Source organism: Atractosteus spatula, chromosome 8, assembly GCF_055471065.1.
Source record: "Atractosteus spatula isolate fAtrSpa1 chromosome 8, fAtrSpa1.hap1, whole genome shotgun sequence".
Lineage (NCBI taxonomy): Eukaryota > Metazoa > Chordata > Actinopteri > Semionotiformes > Lepisosteidae > Atractosteus > Atractosteus spatula.
In genome coordinates, this window is record NC_142713.1 from 61,631,995 (window position 1) to 61,653,771 (window position 21,777).

The following is a 21,777-nucleotide window of genomic DNA, read 5'->3' on the forward strand; positions in this document are numbered from 1 at the left end:
TCACTGACATTTAAAACACAAGTGAGAATTAACTCTGACAAAACTTTAAAGCAGAAAGAACAAAACTTCAACATATGGTTACGTTTTCTTTTTTCTTTCATGCTTTTATTAAATTTTGTGGAAGTAAACAGTATTATTTAGATACTGAGGAAAATGAACAAGAAAATAAGTAGTAAAGTAATAAATAAGTAATAAAACATTACTTATTTATATGAAAGAGTACTTAATTCGATTTTGCAGTGATTATGAATTAAAGAAATAATCAAAATCATAAGGTTACAAACTACAGGAGACCATTCTGCACATCTAACCCATTTGGTGGTTAGTAGCTAATTGATCTTAGAATCTTATCCAGCCCCTTCTAGAAGAAAGCCAGGGTTTGAGCTTCAACAACATGGCTGAGTAGCTTGTTCCACACTCCCACAACCCTTTGGGCAAAGAAGTGCCTCCTGTTCTTGGATTTAACTTAGCTTCCACTTGTGTCCTCTTGCTCGTGTGTCACTGTTCACTTGAAAGAAATCCATTCGGTGGAGCTCTTGAAGGTTCAGTTCTTTCAGTCCGCAAGCGCAGGACATTCACAAAAGCTGTGGATCTGCTCTGGTTGCCCCTGTCTGGACTGATTCCAGAAAAGCAATGTTTATTTTTTAATGTGGTAACCAAAATGGTACACAATATTGTTAAAGAGGCCTTCCTAGTGCATTATATATTATTCAGCATTTAACAGAAGCTAAAAAGGACCAAGCACTACAAAATTGCATTTAATGTTTATTTTAATATACAACTTGGTATTTTACTTGTATTTAATGTCACTGATTACACTACAAGGTAAAATACTCTATTTTATCAGGCAAATGGTCAATGTTTTCAATAATATAAAATAATGACAAAGAATCAAGTGCTTTATAGCTTTTGGCAGTAAAATACAGAATAAAAGATACAATGTATATACAAAATCCAAGTACAGTATTTTAGTCCCACAGCCCCACAGTCCCACAGCTATCACAGTGGCTTGTATTAGAGAGAGACGATAAGAAACATTTCTCCATTCATAAATTAGGTGAATATGTGATAATGCATTTCATTTTCCCTTTTGCTATGTGCTGTTTAAACGGCCATTTGCTCATTCCTAAAACTATTGGGAGTGCCACTCTAAAACCCGATAAAAATATAAAAATATAAACTCTATGCAGCAATTTGTGAACGGAAGAGACCACACTTGCATCAAAACAAGAAAACGTAACTGCTTGTGATATTTACGCCGCGGAAGCAACTATTTTACTCCGCACAGTAAAACACAGCAAGAGTTGCATACAGACGGCTGGTTTTCAGTATTCTTTAAAACAGGCGTTCAATGTCGCAGAAGCTGCACGACGTGCCTTCCGACGGCACTCACTGGACGTCCCAGATTTCACAGAGCAGGGGGGTGAATTTGTGGTCATTCATCCTCCAAGACAGGAGCATCTCCGCATGGTAGTGGTTCAGAGTTCGCAGCTCCGTGAGGCGCCCCAGCAAGCGGGCAAAATGCTGGGGGTCTTTGTGGTGGTTCAGCTTGCAGAATATGCGGAGGACATCGAGCAACGGCTCCTGTAACCTCTCCACAGACTGCACGTCCTTCACGTAAGGGCGGTCTGTAACACAAGCAACAGCACTGGTCACCTTACTGTAGTAAGACCTGTAGTCCAGAAGTCAGCACTCACCTGTCTCCTGGCCCGCCGACATAAACGAAACTGGTGTTTATATGGGGAATAAAATCTACAGAGATTACTCTCCGTAGAGCTCAGTTACCGAATCCCCATCAAACATATCTTACTCAATATTGCATATTTGAATAAAAATGATAATACTATACTTACTAGTAAGTGTGTTAAATTATTATTCTGAAATAAATTTAAGGAATAAATGCTTGGAGTTTCCGAAGTGCTCTGTCCTCTCCTCGCCTGAAAACAAGCTGTATTTTGATGTCAGTAGTGTATTAGATAAAATGCTGATACCTTCTGCGCGTAACGTGAATGTTTAATACTTACTGGCTGTAACATTCACCTTGTAAAAAACGTTATTTTGTCAATAAAAAGTTGTTTTAAGACAAAGTGGATAAACTAATCTTGGGACTTCACCTGGTGAGAGGATCGTTACCGCGGTGAGCAGTGCGTATTCCTCCTGCGTCATTCGAAGCTCTCCGACGCTTTTATAAAAGTTAAACATTGGGGTTATGTATTCTTCTGATATACCTGCAAAAGAATAACAGCTTTGAGAACTACAAGCTACTGCGTAGTGTGATCATCTGTACCGTCACCAACAAATTTGTTTTGTGATACCCCTGGAACTTTTCTGATGTACTGTACTTTCTATTTTATTAGCGGATCAATAAGGCCTCAATTCCTGATGTGCAATAATCGGGCACGTTATTTTATCCCAAATCACGTCTCTATAAGATCATTTTCCTTCTTGTGTTACAGTTAGAAGATGTATATATTGTAACGCTACGGGGTTCAGGTGGGCGCCCTCGCCTTCTGCCTTCACAGGTCGGCCCCGCACCGTGGGCCTCCGGCGTCACTCAACAGGGACCCAGCTCGTTGGGCCAAAGAGAGATCTCTCCACAGCCCAGTGGCTGTGGTCCTGCTATTACAGGGAAGGGCGGTGACGTCACCGCTCTGGTAAGCCGGCTCTTACACACCACTGACGGCCGTATGCGTTACGATATTTATAGAATCACTGGAACAAAAACCTCCAGTAAATTAAGCTGCAGGCTGTATCCTCGTTCCTGCAATGCTACATTCATTCTGCAGGTATGAGGCGCATTTAAACAGCTGGAATGCCTGACGGGAAGCAGACACGGGCCTGATATACTGTAGAAAGAAGCACCAACTGAACTTTGTTAAATACCAGAATGGTTACAAGAGACAGGAGACTGTACGGGCCATCTAGGTTGTTTGTTAATTGGTAGTTTGTGTTAATTGGTAGTAACTGGTGTTTGTTAATTGGTAATTAACCAGAGGCTCTCGTTTGGTCGCTTCTTGATGGAATGCAGGATAGCTTCAGCAATATGGCTGGGTAGCCTTTTCTATATTCGCACAAGCTACTTCATTGGGTTATGCAAAATAAGACATTTTCTATGATATCAATTATTTGTTTCTTTTTCCGTTCTAAATTATCTTAAAAAAACAATAATACAATTGAATTTAGCAAATAACTGCAATTGCCCAAGAAGTATTGCATATGGAACAGTATTCTCTTCTTTTCCCGGACTCCGATGTCCTACTCCTTGCCTCTGGACCGCAGTGAAAAAACCCATTAAAAGTGAATGAGGATGTTCTTAGCTGGCTGCTATATATGGAAAACCAGCACCTGGGCATCCGTACCACGCAGTCAAGGGGAAGAACATCTGCTTAGACTCTTGGAAATGTGTAAGAATGTTTTATCACTAAGAAGACAACAAGAGGTGGACTGTCTTATAGCCCAGTCACCTACACACCTGTCTCTTTTTTCTGAAGGTTAACCTAGCGATTTTGGCTATTGCTATTGCTGTGTCCTGCATTTTACGTGCAGAAATTCCATTTATAATGATAACTCCTAAAGGAGTGCCAAGGACAATAAATCTGCCCGAGAAAATAAGATGTTTGACACATTTTCAGCATACTCAACATGCAGATGTCACTCTGAAAAAACATCTGTCCAATAACAAATAAGGACAAAACTTTGATACAGCTTCACCGTTGATTTATTCGTTTGTCTCATATGCTAAAATCTACTTTCCCGTAACTTGGAATTGGGAAGACGCTGTGGAACGCTTCCCCGTTACGCCACTAGGTGGTGCCACGGTAATGCTCTGTGAACTGATGTGCTCGGACGTGTGATGATCGTGCTATCCCTCTATTTCATATGCAGACCACAAAAGAGCACTCCAAAGAAAACCTTGCATCGAAACAAAAATTGAAGATATCGTGTCATAAAATAAAATATTGTGTCTGGCTTACTATTTACAGATGTTTTTACAGATGAAAAAGCAGATGGACATTTTTTACAGATAGTTTAAAGCATGCACTGAAGCTAGTATTCTAAAACTTGGTTAATCAAGGAATGTTACACAATTTAAGTTTTGCACACAGCTTTCCTTCTATTAGATATATATTATGTAAAGAGTAGTTAATTGTGTTTCAGGGACTACCAGGCATTCCCAGAAGTCTGTTCCAACTGTGACAGGTGTTTTCCAGATATTAAGAACGGAAATGTGACTTTCTCCCACAAAACAAGACCTCTCTGAGGCCTGTCATCTGCATTTAATTGAGCTCTGAAAAAAGTTCTCGAGAACTTGGAACAATTAACTTCTGGGATTGGATCTCCAACTGGATCCAATCCAAGATGTTAATCGTTGTTAATTTGACAGATATTGACTTAAGTTAATATATATGGGTGAGAAATAAGGTTCCAAAATCACAGACATAATCCTGAGAAATGACTGAATCATTCACTCCTTCTGAAGCAGCAGCTGTAGGGGCCTAGAGTACACATTTAAAATCACAGCAAATACCACTTCCTGTGCAATCAAGAGCAATTTCACAATTAACTATGGCCTTTTAAAAAATATCACCTTTTTTCAGATTCCGTGAAATGATTGCCTACGTTTAGGCTCTGCAAATATTGACTTATTGTGCTTTTCGTCTTGCGCAGATCTTCAAAGGGCCCTACCCAGCAAATCAAAACCCTGCTCTAGGTACAGATGTGTGTCTTCTCTCTGTGCCCTTTTAATTAGTCTCCCTCAGTAATGAACATATGAAAGGCATCCCATTTCGTCAAAGGGGTTTTGTCTGTGGAGCATTGCGAACACTTTTATCATGTAAAGTGCTGTGTGGGTGTAGCTGGGGGCGCTGCTGCTGTCCCCTACAGAACACAGATCAGCCTGGACTGGAACCTGCTGCAGTCCGAGTTTCAGCATGACAATGAAGACATATTCGGAAAGGTCACCAGCAGACACCAGCAGACAGGCTCTGTCTTCTCTGCACAGTGAGTGTTTTTAAAATTCATGCTGATCAGAGGATAATCCATGAATAACACACGGAGCTGGTCACAAGGGGGGAAGCCAGACAGATGACAAGGCATTGAGCGTGAGCACCTCACAGGATTCTCAAGGCAGACAAATGTCAAAAGCAAACAATGGCAGCAGGAGATTAATACCACTTGTGATGTAACGATTAGAAACAATGCTCCCTTTTGGCAGGGTCTTTTCTTCAAGATCTGGCATTTTGAGGGACTGTTCTAACCTGAACAGCAGCTCAAAGTCCCAGGGAGTTTCAGAGCTGGGCTGTTAGAAACCCTGTTCCTCAAAATCGTTCGCAACCTCATGCGAACGTTGAGAGCACATTCCCTTCCCAAACATTGCTTGTACAGGCCAGCAGCTGTAAATTACAAGGGTGGTCTGACAAGTTTTATCTTAATCTTTATCTTTTAATTTCTCTTATCCTTAAGTTAAAAGGAAATGCCAGGTCCTTCTAAAATATGTTCACAGAAATGCTACAGAGGAATATCTTGTATGCATTCATAGATTCTCTGCGGCCCAATATTTTCACCATCCACATTTATTGGTGGAGTGTTGTTCTATTTTTACTGGTGGATTTTCAAATTGCATTTCTTTTGTTCAGTTCGCTTTCGTAGGTTCAACACAGAAAAATCAAAATGCATTCACGAGCGTGAAAGTCTGTTACATTCATGCAAAAATAACACAAAGCATGATAACATTTTAGTATTTTTCTAAACATTATGGCTCTGTTTGTTTGCAGAATAGTTTCCTTTCTAAAGATTCACTAAAACATTTCTATGTAGTGTCAGGGGCATCAGTTTTCCACTGTTAGTGACACTTAACCTGGTCTCCAAAAAGAATGAAACTGTAGCCATGAAGACCACATGATACAGTTTCTATTGAAAGCACCTGTAATTGATATGAAGTACAGAGACAACGAGCCCCTCCATGAATATGCATAATCCCCTCTCTTCCTTTAGTTTAATTCCCTGGATTTATTATTCACACCCCTTTTTTGGTGTATACGAGATGCATTTCTTCACGGTTCACCTTGAAGCAAATTTCGAATCACTTTAAATTCAAAATTATAATTTTCAAAAATAACAATAACTATTTTGAGCACACCTTTGAAAACATTTATGTTTCCAAAATTTAATGTTACACCTCACACAACAGAGATCTTATTTTTCCTGATCAAACATCATTATTTTCAGTTTCCTTTAAGAATTGTGTTTGAGTGAATATGCATGATATGAGTATATGCAGTTAAAAGAGAAAAACAATGTGAATACTTTATATGGAGTGACCTAAGGATGAACACTGCTGTCCTTTCACAAAATGCTCTTCGAGAACATGTAAATAAAAATTAAGATTTGGAGCCTGTCATGTGCTGTAAAAACAGTCTAATGACATCTATCTATATTTTCTCTAGCAAAAATTGATCTAAAGATTATCAGAAACTCAACTTAACCTGATATAAGATAAGATCACTTTATTGGCCATATACAACTTCTTACATTAGGAATTTGTCTTTTCGCAGCCCCCAGCTTGAGACACACAGACAGGGAGAGAAGCTGGGGGTCAGAGCGCAGGGTCAGCCATTGTACAGCGCCCCTGGAGCAGTTGGGGTTAAGGGCCTTCCTCAGGGGCCCAACGGAGTAGGATTCCTTTGCCAGCCGCAGGATTTAAACCGGCAACCTTCCAGCCACAGGCACAGATCCTTAGGCACAGAGCCACCGCAACGCCTTGAGTCACAGAAACCTGGAGCATAAACACTGATAAGTACAGTGTGTCAGCCCATTGCAGTGCATACATACAGGAATCATTTACTCACTAATTAACCTGGTCTTTGGAAGGTGGGAGGAAAATAGAGGTGCCAGAGAAAACAGGGAGAACATGCAAACTACACCGAAGTCACCCCCATCTAAAACCTAGCCTGCCAAGTCATCATGCTACCCTTTGTAGGAAACAAAGCTTCCTCAGTGCGTGACTACTATCATCTGACCTACACTTTTTTGCACATCATCATACAGCTAACATATTATCTACTAAGCCTTTTTCATCATTTAACTGGTGGGCTACCAGTAAGACCATCATAGGCTAATAGCTCATTACCAGTCCTTGTGTCAGTACTGGCTCCTTTACAACCTTTATTCAATGCTACACGGACAATATAATTAACACATGGCACTAGCTCCTGGCACTGTAACTGAGGATAGGTAGCTACCACAGGGACCATAAAACCTACCAAAGTATTGGATGAACCATGCACAGTACACCACCTCTGTCAAAAGTACACCATGTATCATATAACAGTGTATAACAGTGCAACGTATCTCGCTTCACTTGCTCATGTCCTTTTCTTTTTACTAGTCCCCAGAAGAGAGAGATTTCATTCATTCTGAAATATGTTCATGCTGTTCTCATAATAAAACACAGTTCTGCGCCAAACACTAATAGAGGCTGGCACGCAGAAATAGATTACACATGAGAAATAAACATGGAGGAGAGGTTCTGTTTTCTCTGTATAAGAGAGCAGTTAAGGTCTATGTCTATAATGTCAAAGACATTTTCAATTATTTCTGGCAAGTGTAAGCCCTGCACAAAGTGCAAAAATGTTTGCTGCTGATTCTCACAGTGTGCAAACAGCTGGTTCTTTGTGATCAAACACAGCCAATACATATCGTCAATCTTAAGAGATCAACGTGCCAGATGACACAGTTTGGCAACATCAGTCATCCCTGCCTCTTACTTCTGATGTGCGAAGAAATGTGTCACCTGCAGTAAGTCCTTGCCCTGTTGGGGGTGCCATGTGAAGCTGGTACACAGAGGCTCTCTGAAGAATTGAACTGATTGACCATGTTTGTATCCCTGTCACTGGGCACTGTGGCTAAGGATCTGCGACTGTGGCTGGAAGGTTGCCAGTTTGTATCCCGCGTCCGGCAGAGGAATCCTACTCCGCTGGGCCCCTGAGCAAGGCCCTTCACCCCAACTGCTCCAGGGGCCATATAAATGGCTGACCCTGCGCTCTGACCCCAAGCTTCTCTCTCCCCGTCTGTGTGCCTATGTGTATCATGGAGAGCAAGCTGGGGTATGCAAAAAGACAAATTCCTAATGCAAGAAATTGTGTATGGCTAATAAAGTGATCTTATCTTTCATAACACTGTGACAATCCAGGGCAGTTACTGCTTTCAATGTACTAGATCTGCTCTCATGGTGAATAATCGATTGCCCCTTCACTTTTCGTTGTGAAATTCTTAAGAAAGAAATTTTGTGTGTTTAACTTATGAAATGATTCCCTTCCACCACCCTCTAGCTTGGTCCTGTTTCAACAAGTGGAAACACAGAGATCAGGGCCTCAATGCCAGGGTCAAAATGAAAGCATCAGAGGAGGCGATGGTTCGCAATCATGATGTAAAATGTAAAATCACAGAAAGAGCTGTGAAGGAGACGATGTACAGCACATACCACTTTTTCTGATCCTTTCTTCCAGCATCATCGTGTGCCCCTCCGGTAGCTTTCTGGTGAAAATCTGCGCAGATCGCAGGAACATGGCTTCCACTGCCGAACCCTTCAGCAAGGCGATCTGATCCTCGTGGTCCAGAGCCTGGAAGCCTGAGAGAGGTTCTTGCGTCAAGCGCGAGGAGGCAGAGGAAGAGCTGTGATCTTTCCCCTGCGCGGCTTATGGAAACATGGGTGCAAAACCTTTTTTTCATCTCACGAGTATTTGCACATTTTCACACATGCATTGCAAATAAAGTACACTATTCTCCTCGCCTCCCAGGTAACCGGAGCAGCACCTCTGAGGTGATCTGCAACCGGCTAGGAGAAGACCTTTCCCTGGAGTTGGGTTTCCCTGTTAGTGGCAGCTCAGACACGTGGTCCTCCTGAAGGCGCTGGTGTGCTTATGTGTATCCGGGAAGCGCTGTGCTCTCCACTCTGCACAACCCCCGGTCTTCCTCCTCACCCGAAACCTGACCCACCTGTGTCAGCCTCAGTGCCACAGCAGAGCTGCTTCCAGCCAGGCAGAGGAAAGAGCCCCTCGCCTGCCCCCCCTGGAACAGCCAAGCAATCTACCAGCATGGGTGTGGGAGGTGGGAGGAAATCGGAACAGCTGGGGTGAACATACCGAGAACGTGCAAACTCCACCCAGATGGTACGCCAGCACATTATCGAACCCTGGACCCAAGAGCAGTACTATGCCATTGTGGTGTCCAGTACTCTGTGTAACATTTATAAACATCCTTTATCTTAACACACTGCACCTAAATTACCCAACATTTTTTTAAAAACATTTTTCAACATAGTAGTTTCAGATTATTTTTGTCTCTTTTAATAGTGGAGGAAGGAATTTATTAGTATTCTTATGGAAAATAAATCCTGCACATTTATTCACACCTCTAAGTCACACCTTCTAAAAAAGTAACACCTTCTAAAGCTGTGTAAATATCCAATGAACTCTGTGTTGTAAGTTAAAAAAATCAAAAGTGAGATAGATACCTGGTAGCTTTTTTGTAAACTCCACCAGTACTTGCACATGACTGGTTGCCATTTCTGTCAGTATTAGGAAGTTTTCTTCAGCATTGAATTGGTCATGGAGCTAAAGAAAAAAATAATGCCCAATTGGTCATGGAGCTAAATTAAAAAACATAATAATCATATTCCAGAATTAAAAATAACCCAGTATCAACAGGCTTATTTTTTATTTGTTTTCATTTTACATATCATTTACATAAAGTGAAGCTCTTTTGAGACAGTGTTCCATGTGATTTAACACAAAATGAGTTTCCAGTATTTGCAGAAACGTTTTGTTTTTAACCTCCATTTAAGTTTTGAAACCTTTTCACATACAGTGTATTGTTATGTAAGGAAGGGCCAAGAATTTTATCCAATAACCCAGCATTTAAGTTTAGAAATTTGTGTGACTAATCTGATGTAAACTAAATGAATCACCATTGCATCAAGCTTTCTTCTGAAAGCAGATTTTGAGTGTGTTTTAAGTTACAAATTTACAAGCTGGCAAATAATTGTTTGTATTACTTATGTGGATAAAAATTAAGAAAAATCCAGCAGAACCAAAGAACCTCAAACGTATGTAAGTAGTTTTAGCATGACTGGCTGGTTGTTATATTTTCTCAAAATAACATATAGTGAAAATGGAAAGGATACATGTATACATAGAATGATGAAAACAGGAAACTTACTAGTTCTTTCGCAACATCGTGAGGAATCCGATATTTATTGTAGGCATCTAAAATGTAATTTAAGAGATTGAGCTGTCCTGGACTGAATTCTATCTTCTCCTGAAATTAAAAGAATAGATGGGTTTTTCAAAGTAAGAATACTATGGGCCACTGTAATCATATCTGAATAATTGATAGTTTTCATTCCATTGCTTTTATCAGCTTCTGTTTTAAATGTTAGCTCACATGTCTTGCATATTTTATAAACCTCAGAGCTGCTTCTTCATATTTAGTATAATAAAAACATCATGTATCACACAAAATATAAAATGTATGTTGGAATGTATGAACCGTTAGTCTATTGCCTTCATCTCAGGGCAAAAAGAGGAAAAAAAATCCAGGGAAATTCTAATTTTTCTGTACTTCCATACAGCAACACAGAAAGTAGGAGGACTGCAGTTGTGAGCCTGAGGAAGGTCAATACAGTACTCTGACACATCATACTCAGTAGTGTGGTTAGCTCCTATTAAATGGGATGGTGCACTTGTGCATTGACCAGAAGGAGCAGCTTGGAGCCACCTGTGTGGAGCCGGTATAGGGCCACTTGCTGATGCATGCTCATGAGCAGGAGCTTGTTGTCTTGGTGGTGGGGTTTCAAGCAATTGCCAGATGAGCGAGTTCTGACAGTGCTGTATTTGTACCGGTTGCCATGGGGACATGCTGATCTAGAAAGGGAAGTGGGAAGAGAGCTACCAGTGGGCAGGTACTGGGACTCCGTGGCAGGCAGAGGAAGATGCTGCAGGGGCGAGGAAGAGTAGGGTTGGCGCGGAAACAGAAGAGAGCCTCTTGCTGAATTTATCTAGGCATTAGGAACGTATTTCAGCCTGTAACCCCCAAAAAGAGAAGGGATATCGGCTACATATGCAACTGGAGGATTTGGCAAGGGGAAGAATCAAGGGCCAACAGTGACCAGTTGGACGCCAACCGAAAAAGGGAGGAAAACATTTTTTTGGGGGGAGAACCCATCGCTTTAGTGCTAGGGACAGAGAGGGGGTGAACGAGAAAGCTGATGCCATGTGCTTGCACCCTGCAGGGTGGGATGGGACTCGGCAACCAGGGGCTCCCATGGGAGAGGGAAAAGAAGGAATGGGGATAGGGGAGACAAAATTATATACTGTAAATATGTGCAGTGGAGTGGACATCAGACCAGAAATGGAGACAGAAGTGGGGAGGAAAGAGCAGGCAAGACAGAGGTAAGGGGAAAACCGGTGCAGGGACGCCTGGAGGTTCTGGGAGGCTGCGGACATCAGGAGACCTGCAAGAAAAATAGTGTGGTGGGCGCAGAGACGCTTGCTTTGAGGCTTTGGAGGTGAGCAGCTTAAGTCCCGGAAACCCCAAATATGAGACACCTCTGTCTGTAACAAAGCGAGATGCACAGTGCTCATACAAGAGAAATGTGCTGTGGGAGGACCCAGGTGAGAGCCTTATATACACAGGTAAGTAGAAGTGTGATTAGGAATAGATTAGGATCTACTGCACACTTTCTCTTGAATACAAGTTATATCTTCTGTTATAATTCCATAAACCACAGCACAGTCAGTAAGTTATCATGGAGACTATTTTAAAGCTCAAGAAATTTTAAATCAAGAAGCTACAAAGCTCTTTGTCCTTTATTTCACATTATACTGAGCATCAAATGTAACCTATCACTCTGTTTATGCATGTTTCTGTTACAGAAAAATAAAGAATATGGTTTCTGGTTACCAAATAAATGTTTTTGGTGTCATTTTGATCAGCTGATTATTTCTTAGTGAACGTAATACACATGATTGACTTTAACCTTTGTATAAGCTCTACATCACCTCATCAGTGAGAAAGGTGATGGGGTACAGGCGGTGAGGTGACTTAACCTGTTGAATATCAAGTCTGGTGAAAATGAACAAAGGATATAACGCATTTATCAAGATACTGTAGCAACACCTTCGTGTCATTGGTCTGTAGGAGACTAAACTGCCTCGTCACACTGACACTCACCATCTCAGGATGTTCACAGTTAGCAACTTCTAACCTGGCAAGACATTACAGACACACTTGGTATGTCAATGACAGGCCATAATCTAGGAGACTGTGAACTGTGACACGCCGCCAAGATTGATGAGCTCAAGTGTGATGGTCTGGCCAGAGGATTCTAGTTGCTACAGAACTCCACATCTAGTGATTGACGGCACCCTGACAGCATGGTGTTACATTAATCGAGTCTCGAGAATTACTTGCTGCCCTTCCTATGAGCTCATCCTTTTCCCTGCAGGACAGAACCCATTCCCAAGCTGGTCACTTAACAACGTCTTTCTTGCAAGATGAAATTGTACTAATTACCTGTGGGATGAGTTGGGATGATGTGTAATATTTAGGGCTCAGAGACAGGCTCAGTGAGCAGGGACATGTCGGTCTGGGCTCTATGAGATGAATAGAATATCATCTGCTAAATGACACAAAATGTGCTGCTGATGATAAAGCTTATGTAGCTTCCAATGGAGGGGACACATGTTACTGGCCTTTCACTTCTATAGTAGTGTCTGTATTGATCAACCCTAATAACAAATAATGATCAGCATTGTGCATTGATGAATGACATGTTTGTTCAGCAAAATGCTACACCTGCAACAAACATATTCAGCAGCCATATCACCCTGTAACTCACAACTGGCAGCCCACTGAAGCTCAGCAGGTGTGAGCCTGGTCAGTACTTGGATGGGAGACCTCCTTGGAAAAACTAAGGTTGCTGCTGGAAGAGGTGTTAGTGGGGCCAGTATGGGGCCCAGTGGCTCACCCTGCGGTCTGTGTGGGTCCTAATGCCCCAGTATAGTGATGGGGACACTATACTGTAAACAGGTGCCGTCCTTCAGATGAGACATAAAACTGAGGTCCTGACTCTCTGTGGTCATTAAAAATCCCAAGGTGCTTCTCGAAAAGAGTAGGGGTGTTACCCTGGCATCCTGGCCAAATTACTGATAAGCTCTAGTTGCAAGTAATAAGGTTCATTTCCTTATAACTGATACATGTTGCATTTCTAAAAGAAAGTATAGCCTTGCTCTTGTGATTAGCTTTCCAGGGGGGTGCCTACTTGTATTCTGTGTGGATAATGTTTATGCCAAAACTTCTTCAGCTTCTTTTTTTGCACTCTTACGGAATTTGGATGGATTGTCTTTTCCTCAAAAACAGTAGCATGATCATTACTGATCCTTCAGGTGGCTTAGAGTTGTTCTGTGGCAATTCGGTTTTTCATCTTAGCCATAAGACACAATATAGATTAGCACAACACTGTGTTTAGCATGCATGCAGAATTAATTTATCTGTATTTATTTTTGTGGCTCTTTTACTACTCAGCCTCCCACAGACGGACACTACTGTAATGGTCTTCACACCAGCCAGAAAAAAAAATATTGATAGTACTGCACTCCAGCAACAAATTCAGCTAAAAAAAAAATAAAAATAGGGGGAATGTTTTGCTGAGAAACAATCAGTAGGTTTTTCACAAGCCTCATTATTAATATGATACTTTAATAAATTTTCACAAGCAGGATTTGGAACCCATTTATATAGGTGGGTGTGCTGGAGGAATCTGGGTTGAACACTTTCTCAAGGGTACAACAACAGGGCCCCTACCAGGCACGTGAACCCACAGCCCTCTGTCTGAACCCCGGCCCTTCTCTTTTCTGCCTCATCATAGCTCTGCCTTGAAAGGCATAGGAAAGGTTACAAACGAGAGGAGGCCATTCGACCCATCTGGCCAATTTGCTAGTTAGTAGCTGAGTGATCCCAGGATCTCCTCCAGCTGTTCAGTGAAAGAAACCAAGCTTCAACAACATGGCTGGGCAGCTCGTTCCACACTCCCACCACCCCTTTGCCTACCTTCAGAACCTTTGTGGTGGACGTGACTTGCTTGTTGTCCCCACTGTCGCCTGCCTCTGTCTCCTCTCTGCCGAAATGGTCAGGAGAGGACTTGGTGTTTTTCCTCAGCCTCTTGGACTTGCACTGTATCTCCGTCAATAAACCTGTCAACAGCATTTGGAGAAGACGGACGTGAGTAAAGGCATTCTGTTCAATTCATAAACCCAGTTAATACAGGGCCAGAAGGGAACCATGTGGTACTGCACAAATATCTACTTCAAAACACAGCTTAAACTCTTACTAGGCAATACCTAAAGCAACAGAGCAGCCAGTGGAACTATACTTTGTCTCTTTGACTGTTTGTTAGTTACCAAAAAAAATACCCAAGAGTCAACATTGACTTACCGCTGATGCGAAAAACCTTGTTTTTAAAGGAACACTTTACTTTGCCATTTGTCTCCAAAATGCACAGCAGATCGCTTGCTTACAGTCACTAGTCATGGAGCTGTCAGTGAACTGTTGTCAAAGAAGGAAAACAACAACGGAAAGAGTTGTTTTTTCCCTCTGTTGCTCATAGACAGACTGCAATATGATTTAAAGTATCTTACGGTATGTTCAAATATTCCTAGAGTCTTGAAGTGAAAGGGATATTAATGCACGTTCACTGGAGTGATTGTAGAATTTACAATTGTTATAAGTAACTATGTAAATGTTGTAAAAAGCATTCTACAAAGATATTCATCAATTTTCTAAACACTTAATCCAATTTGGGGCTGCTGGGGAACCAGAGCCTATCCCTGTCCATCACAGGTTTGATATTTTTCATATGCACGGCCCTTCCCACAACAGCTCGGGGATATATTAGACTTGCCAGTTTTTTTAAAGAAGAAAAGCAAACAGTGTGTTAGAAGAAATTTAAATGTACTGATCCCTATTCATTTCAAGGATCAAAAATATTTTTGAATTCTTCAAGTTTATGTATTGGAATTGAGACCTCACATCTCAGGTGTGAAAATGGCACAATTTAAATGCAAAATAATTTTGCCAACATGCAATGAAATACACTGTAATTGTTCCGAATAACGGTAGATGGGAAAACAATTTCTCTGGGGGTGTTTCTGCTACTTCTTGCATGACCAGAGGGTTTTTCCAGTAGATGAGAGCCTTTCAGGCAGAATTAGGCCTAGATCCAGAAATAGCAGCACCCTTTGTCCCCCCACTCCTTCTCGGAAACACGTCAAGTGTTTGGAGTGCGGGCCCACAGAATGCCTGCCACCTACAATATTTATAAAAATTCTGATGTACAATTTATGAGCAACATGAGCTGTTCAATCAGGGCACTCAGTGTTTCCATCATCTGACAGCTTCAAATAGCAACACTCATTGTGGCTCTTCTCTTCTGGCCCAAGCCGACAGGAGAGAATCAATCCATCTTTTATACGGCTTCCTGTCAGCCCTGTCCTCAGTCAGCTTCCAACCTGGAGGAGTTTACTCCCAAGAACGATACAATCGCTCTCCCATTCCCCCTGCCATCGACAACGATTCGCTTCGCTGGGCGAAGTGGCCCTTTATCAACACACAAATCCCAACAAAGCACTTCCGTCAGCTTCCTAAATATCCGAGAACCCGCAAATGACACAAAATCTCATGAGGCTACTTTTATATCGATATCTGGGCGATCAAATAGTGATGTTCATCAACAATCTATCATCACAACATGTTTTCTACTTCATACATTTTTACACGCCACTGGAATACTGTACATATTTTCAGCATTTTTGATGTTGTTGCTTTTTCACACCTTTCATATTGAGGGCTTTTATTAAGTCAGTCTTTTCTCTTTTTTATACCAAAGATTCTATCAGACACCAGCATGTGAAGTTAGTTGCATATTTTAAAATGTTCCTGGCTAAATGAATCATGCCTATGCCAAGTTACTGCGAAACTTAACAAGTTGTGGTTTTGCTTGGAAGCCTTCAAAATAAGTATCACTTTTCAAAGTTGCCTTTATTTTTCTGTCTCACTTTTCCAACTTTTCTTGTTATTTTTCATTTCTGTTCAGTACCTTGAGGCGATCATTTTTCACACAAAGAGCCATGCAATTAAAAAGATATTAGTCTTTCCGCATGTAAACATTCATATACTGTAGGCTTTATGTGTGCTTACATATTCTTTGATGATGGCTGTTCAGACAAAGTTTCTTATATAAAAGCATAGCATCATGATAACTTTTCAATGTTAAGGAAATCTGAGAAGATTTCAAATTAATATATTAAAATAATTCAAGTAGGGAGCTCCATCAGCAGGCGCAGGCTGCGGAGGAACAAGTAAAGGTTTATTCCAGCTGAAAAGAGAAGAAAAGAAACACAACGTTTCAGCTGTGAAGCCTTCTTCAGCTGTGTCTTAGAAGGCTCCACAGCTGAAGCAGGTTCCACAGCCAAAACGTTGTGTTTCTTTTCTTCTCTTTTCAGTGTATTAAAATAATTTCAGGCAGCACATATAAATAAAGGGTATTAACATCTTGGACAGAATTGTAGAACCTACCAACAAGTAAAACTGAAGTGTGCACACTTTTACAGGATAAAAAAAAGAAAAAAACATTATCTACAGATATAAAAGTATTCAATTTATTTTCCAAACAAATTCAACCATAGTTCATTTCAGAGCCCAGAGTTAATAAAACACCTCATCTTCTTATCAGGAAACCAGTACATATGGGAAAACTACAGACACTATGTTAATTTCAGATTAATTTCCTGGTGTCTACTTTAAATTCATTCTATCTTTTATTGTCTTCCTCATTGCTGAATGGTGTCCTTAGACACACATCTGCTCTCTGCTGTAAAGGCAAATAGTTAACATTCTTACTACAGAAGGGCTCATTTCGAGTGTATCATTAAACACTTAACAGATTTAACCTTGAAAGAAGGTTAGGAAACAACTGATAACATTTGCTAAATGTATCTGTGTGTGCATTTACAGTATACACATACTATATATAAGTAATTTATTAAGAAAATAATAAATACTGTGAAAGCAAATGTGATTGAGTGCTGTCAAACACCTGAAAGACAAGTGTCCAGAAACTGAACGGATGTCACAATCTTTAGATTTATCTTGATCACAACCTTAAATAATTTCTAATACAGTATACTGTATGTTGACATGCACCATTTTCTGGACAAACTCAGCATAATTACTGTACTTGCATTTTTTATAGCGCCTTTCCGTCCCAAATTGCATTTTATGAAGGGATTTTCATTCCACATGATCCAAAGTGCTTTAGATATAGGAGAGAACCCCCCTCATGCACCACTGAAGCACGGCCCCCACCTGGGTGACACACAGCAGGCACTCTGCACCAGCAGTTCAGGTGGGGAAGTGAGAAACTGCTTCACCCATTCGTATTCAATACCCATTCAATATTCATATCTATTGGTACCCTTGGTAGGGTCAAATTAGCCTTGTGTTGCAGCAGACACATGCGTCACAACACAATGGGAGTACACTGTGATCACTAGCCCATTTAAAATCAGCTTCCATTTTTCTACGGTATTTTTCTTGCCTTGGGAAAATATATAGGCATATTTGAAACGGACAATGCTTTCAAAAATATTTCACTGTACGGCTTTTCAAATTACTGAGGCTGGTCCTCAATAAAGACAATGTTATTAAAAAATACTATTTAAAAATAAATTAGGCTAATTGGCTAATAGGCATGTGAGAAATTGGGGCTCCGGTTGCCCTACAATCCAAGCTGATGGTCTTGTTTAGCTCAGGCTGTAAGAGGTCAGAGATTTTCTTATTGCTGTTGTCTATAAATGTGGATTCTATGTCCTAACACACCCTGTTGTGGTCGACGCATTGACCTGTCTTTCTTGCCCCTGCGGCTGATTCCCGCCTCTCCCAGCACACTTACACTCGGCCAGCATTCCCATCTCCTTGCACTTCCGGAGACGGCATTCCTGACATTTCCTCCTCATGTACATGTCCATCTCGCAGCTCCCCCCATTCTTGCATTTGTAGACCGCGTTCTTGGTGATACTCCTCCTGAAGAAGCCTTGGGGATGAAAAGGAAAGGTGAGGCGTGAAGGTCTCAGGAGTCCGGTGTGGAAGAAAGGCAACAAACCCCAAATCACTGAGACACCGCATCGGGAGACGCCTGCTTTATGGACGGCCGTGTGTTGAAATCTTCAGATTTCCCATTTCAGGTAAAGCATCTCAGTCTCATATCCAGGACGGTGGTGTGATGCAGTGGTCAGTCTGTGGGTTTAACCCCAGGGGAGACACCCTGAGCCAGCTGCTTCCCTCTAACAGCTCCAATAAAATACCCAGCTGTGCAATTAGGTGCACATGTACTGTAAGTTGCTTACATGACATTGTCAGCCAAATGAATTGGCATATTAAAAATGTGTCATGTTTTGAAAGTTAAATAAGGACAGCTAAGCACTCACCTACAGTATGTTAGCACAGAAACCCACAACTCATAGTTGGTCCACCTCTATTTCTAACATTTGTCAGGATGCTCTAAGATCAGTATAAAACATGCTAAGATCGAATAACGATTATTAATTTAACAGATAAATTTGGCACATCTGTCTAAAGCAAATCCCATTCATACAGATGGGGAGTCTGTATTTACTGGAGCAATCGGACAAGCAATTGAAGTGAAGTGCCTTACTCAAGGGTCCAGCCTGAGGCTCGAACCCACAACCTTCCAGGTAAGGAGTCCTGAGGCCTAACCACAACTCCACTTCACTGCCAGAGGAACATGGTTCCAACTGGTCAAAGAGTAAAATGATTTGATGTTTTATTCACCACAAAATAAGGAAAAAACATTTTGCAATGCTTCTAGTATTCAGAATGAAACTACTTCTCTTTCTATATACAGTAGCTGTTCTATGCCCTTTAATTAGTACGTGGGAAAACCATTCAACAATTGAGTCCCCTGAGAAATCATTGTGCTACGCCTCCTTACTTGTTCCACCGTCTGTCTGTCCAAATTCTGTATGTGACAGGACGACAGAACTGGTCATTATACATCCTTCCACCTGGTGATCAGGAGAATGGCAGCCATTAAAAATGCATAGCCCTGAGGGAGCTCAGTTTCTCCTACTGTTATTCAGGAGAAATAGGAGAGGGGTAACTGACTCTGCCCATGGAAGACTGTGATGCTGAGTTGTAGCAAGCTTTAAGAAAGGAGAAAGACATAGCGTGCCTGCACTGCTTCATGAATTAGGAATGTTGGATTATATTAGCACTCATTAAACTACTACATTATCTGAAGCTCAAAAAGGGAATCACATTCATAGTTATCATTTATAGCTCATATGCAATTCTAAATACAAATATTCAGGAACAATAATTATCTGTATCAAATCTGAACTGGTAATTATACATATACATAGAAAAGAAATCACATAAACATAGTATTTTACATTAATTCATAAAAGAGACAGTGTTGTCCTGCTGTGACCACAGAGATAAGAACTATAACGTGAGTCAAAATAATTATTTGATGGCTAATAGTTGCAATCCCTACTGTAGTAGTATAACAGCTGTGTGGGAGAGATGCCTTGTTTTCGATAATTGAATTCAGGGATGTCATCTACATCTTCCGAGAGGGCAGAGGGTCCCTCTCTGTAATTACTGTGAGCAAACTTCCTAGAAGCTGCTACCAGGACGTGACCACCCTACAGGTACTGTATGTTCCAAGCCTTTTGTTTCACTGTTTGTTTATAACAAATACAAAAAGTGAATCAAGTCAATTGACTCATTTAATTTAAAGAAATGCAAGTTGTTCATCTTATCGTGTTCAATGCCCTGTCTACCAAAATGCAGATTTCCCGTTATCACTTTTTTAATCTGTGCACAAAATGTACATAACAGTTTATAAGTCACTACCCCAGCGACAACTTTGACTTAGTGTGTGACGTTGTGAAAGTCAGTCTGAGACCTTGATCTTCCCAGTTCCTGGCTGTGAGACTGGGACATAAATTAATCACTCTAAACTGAGGCACAGTACCACTCAGGAGGAGATTCATCACAAAAGGCAAAGAGTGAGGTGGTACAATTTGTGTTTATAAATGCTGCTCATCAAAACGATTTGATCCTGTGATTATTTAGTAGTTTCCATTCATTTATGAGCTCTTTTGAAACAGCTTATTGTATGAGTTGTAAGTGACTTATATCTTCTATCCTGTTAGACATGTATGAAAAATTCTGCTGTTTTAACTTAACCAAGACTAAGCAGGTTCTCAAACATGGTTTTTGACAGCAATATAATTCTGGGGGATAGTCAGCATGGATTTAGAAAAGGCTGGCTGAGCTAACATCCTAAGTGTCTTTGAACAAGCAATTGCAGTCATGGATACAAGCAGAACATATGATATGGACTATTTTTATTTGACCATTTTTTTATTTTTGAAAAAGTGAAAGCTTCACTTCAAAGATGAATTTTAAGGGGAAAGCTCTAGGTGTCTAAGGCAATGGACAGAAAACACAGGAAGGGCGAATGTACATGCTGTGGTGGTGTGCCTTGTGTTTATGAATAATCTAGATTCCTGCAAACTTGTCAAATTTGTATATAATACAGAAATACAAGGACCTGCAGATGCTGTAGAAACAGGAAAAGAAATTCAAACAGAATTTCAGAACATAAAGGACTGAGTAAGAATTTGGCAGATGATGTTTCACATAAACAAAGGCAGAGTATTTCGTGCAGATATAAATAAATAAAATATAAGATGGGAGACACTAATTGGAGAGCCATAGAAAAACAGGTCTCTATGTTAACACATAACATTCCTCCTCTCTAGTCAGTGTGGGGAAGTAATGAGAAAGGCCAACAATGTATTAAGTTTTACAGTATAGTTAAAAAAGGCAAACAAAATATTATCATATATAGTTAAAAGTTCAAAAATCAGTAACTTCTATATGAAATTGTTCAATACACTAGCAAGAACTGAGAAAACAAAATTGCTCATAGATACTTCTATGCTCATATAAGCTAGACTACAAGGGAACCCAATTCAAGTGTCCAAAATCCTTAAAAGCGCTGACAAAGTCATCCCTAAAGCACAACTTCAGCATCACCCAGTGTACCAAACTAAATAATACAAGTCTGAAATACTTTTAAGCCCCATAACAGGAGGCAGACCTGTACATTAAGGGTTGTGGGGGTGTGGAACACGCAACCTGGCTATGTTGTTGAAGCCGATACCCTAGCTTCCTTCAAGAAACAGCTAAGTGGGATTCTCAGAACAGTTAGCAAACTGGTTACATGGGCCACTTGGCCTCCTCTCATCTTCAAGCTTTAATAAAGTAATAGCTTAAAGTAACTACTTATTCAAGTGATTATAGTCTTAGGACTCCTTCACTGTTCCTCATAGTGTGAAAGAAAACAAAACTGGCCTATTGGCATATATTGTATCTGGCTAAATACGCAGAGCCTTAGTGTCTTCTGTGCCAGCTAGTTGTGAAGTGATCCTGAGAGACTGTGACTGCGGTTCTCCTCTGTCACAGTAACACAGTACTGGTAGACTCTGAATAGCAAATTTCCTATTTGGAACAAAAATGGGAAGCTCTGGATATATTGATAATATAGGGCATCCTACACCCACAAAATATGTTGTCCATCTAAAAGATAAGATAAGATCACTTTACTGGCCATATACAATTTCTTGTATT

General features: G+C 40.7%; 1 protein-coding gene across 3 annotated transcripts in view; it reads right to left on the reverse strand.

The window, feature by feature from the left end:
• Positions 1-255: 255 nt before the first annotated feature.
• nr1h4 (nuclear receptor subfamily 1, group H, member 4) overlaps positions 256-21,777 on the reverse strand; it is a 30,999-nt gene continuing 9,477 nt past the window's right edge. For all 3 annotated transcript variants that reach the window (XM_088924387.1, XM_088924389.1, XM_088924388.1), the window contains 7 exons: positions 18,008-18,148; positions 14,110-14,252; positions 10,219-10,317; positions 9,515-9,614; positions 8,483-8,629; positions 2,115-2,228; positions 256-1,628 (listed from right to left, as the gene is read on the reverse strand). In XM_088924387.1, coding sequence (XP_088780513.1) covers positions 1,390-1,628; positions 2,115-2,228; positions 8,483-8,629; positions 9,515-9,614; positions 10,219-10,317; positions 14,110-14,252; positions 18,008-18,148 — 983 coding nt within the window. In that variant the 3' untranslated portion in view covers positions 256-1,389. The remainder of the gene's footprint in view (positions 1,629-2,114; positions 2,229-8,482; positions 8,630-9,514; positions 9,615-10,218; positions 10,318-14,109; positions 14,253-18,007; positions 18,149-21,777) is intronic.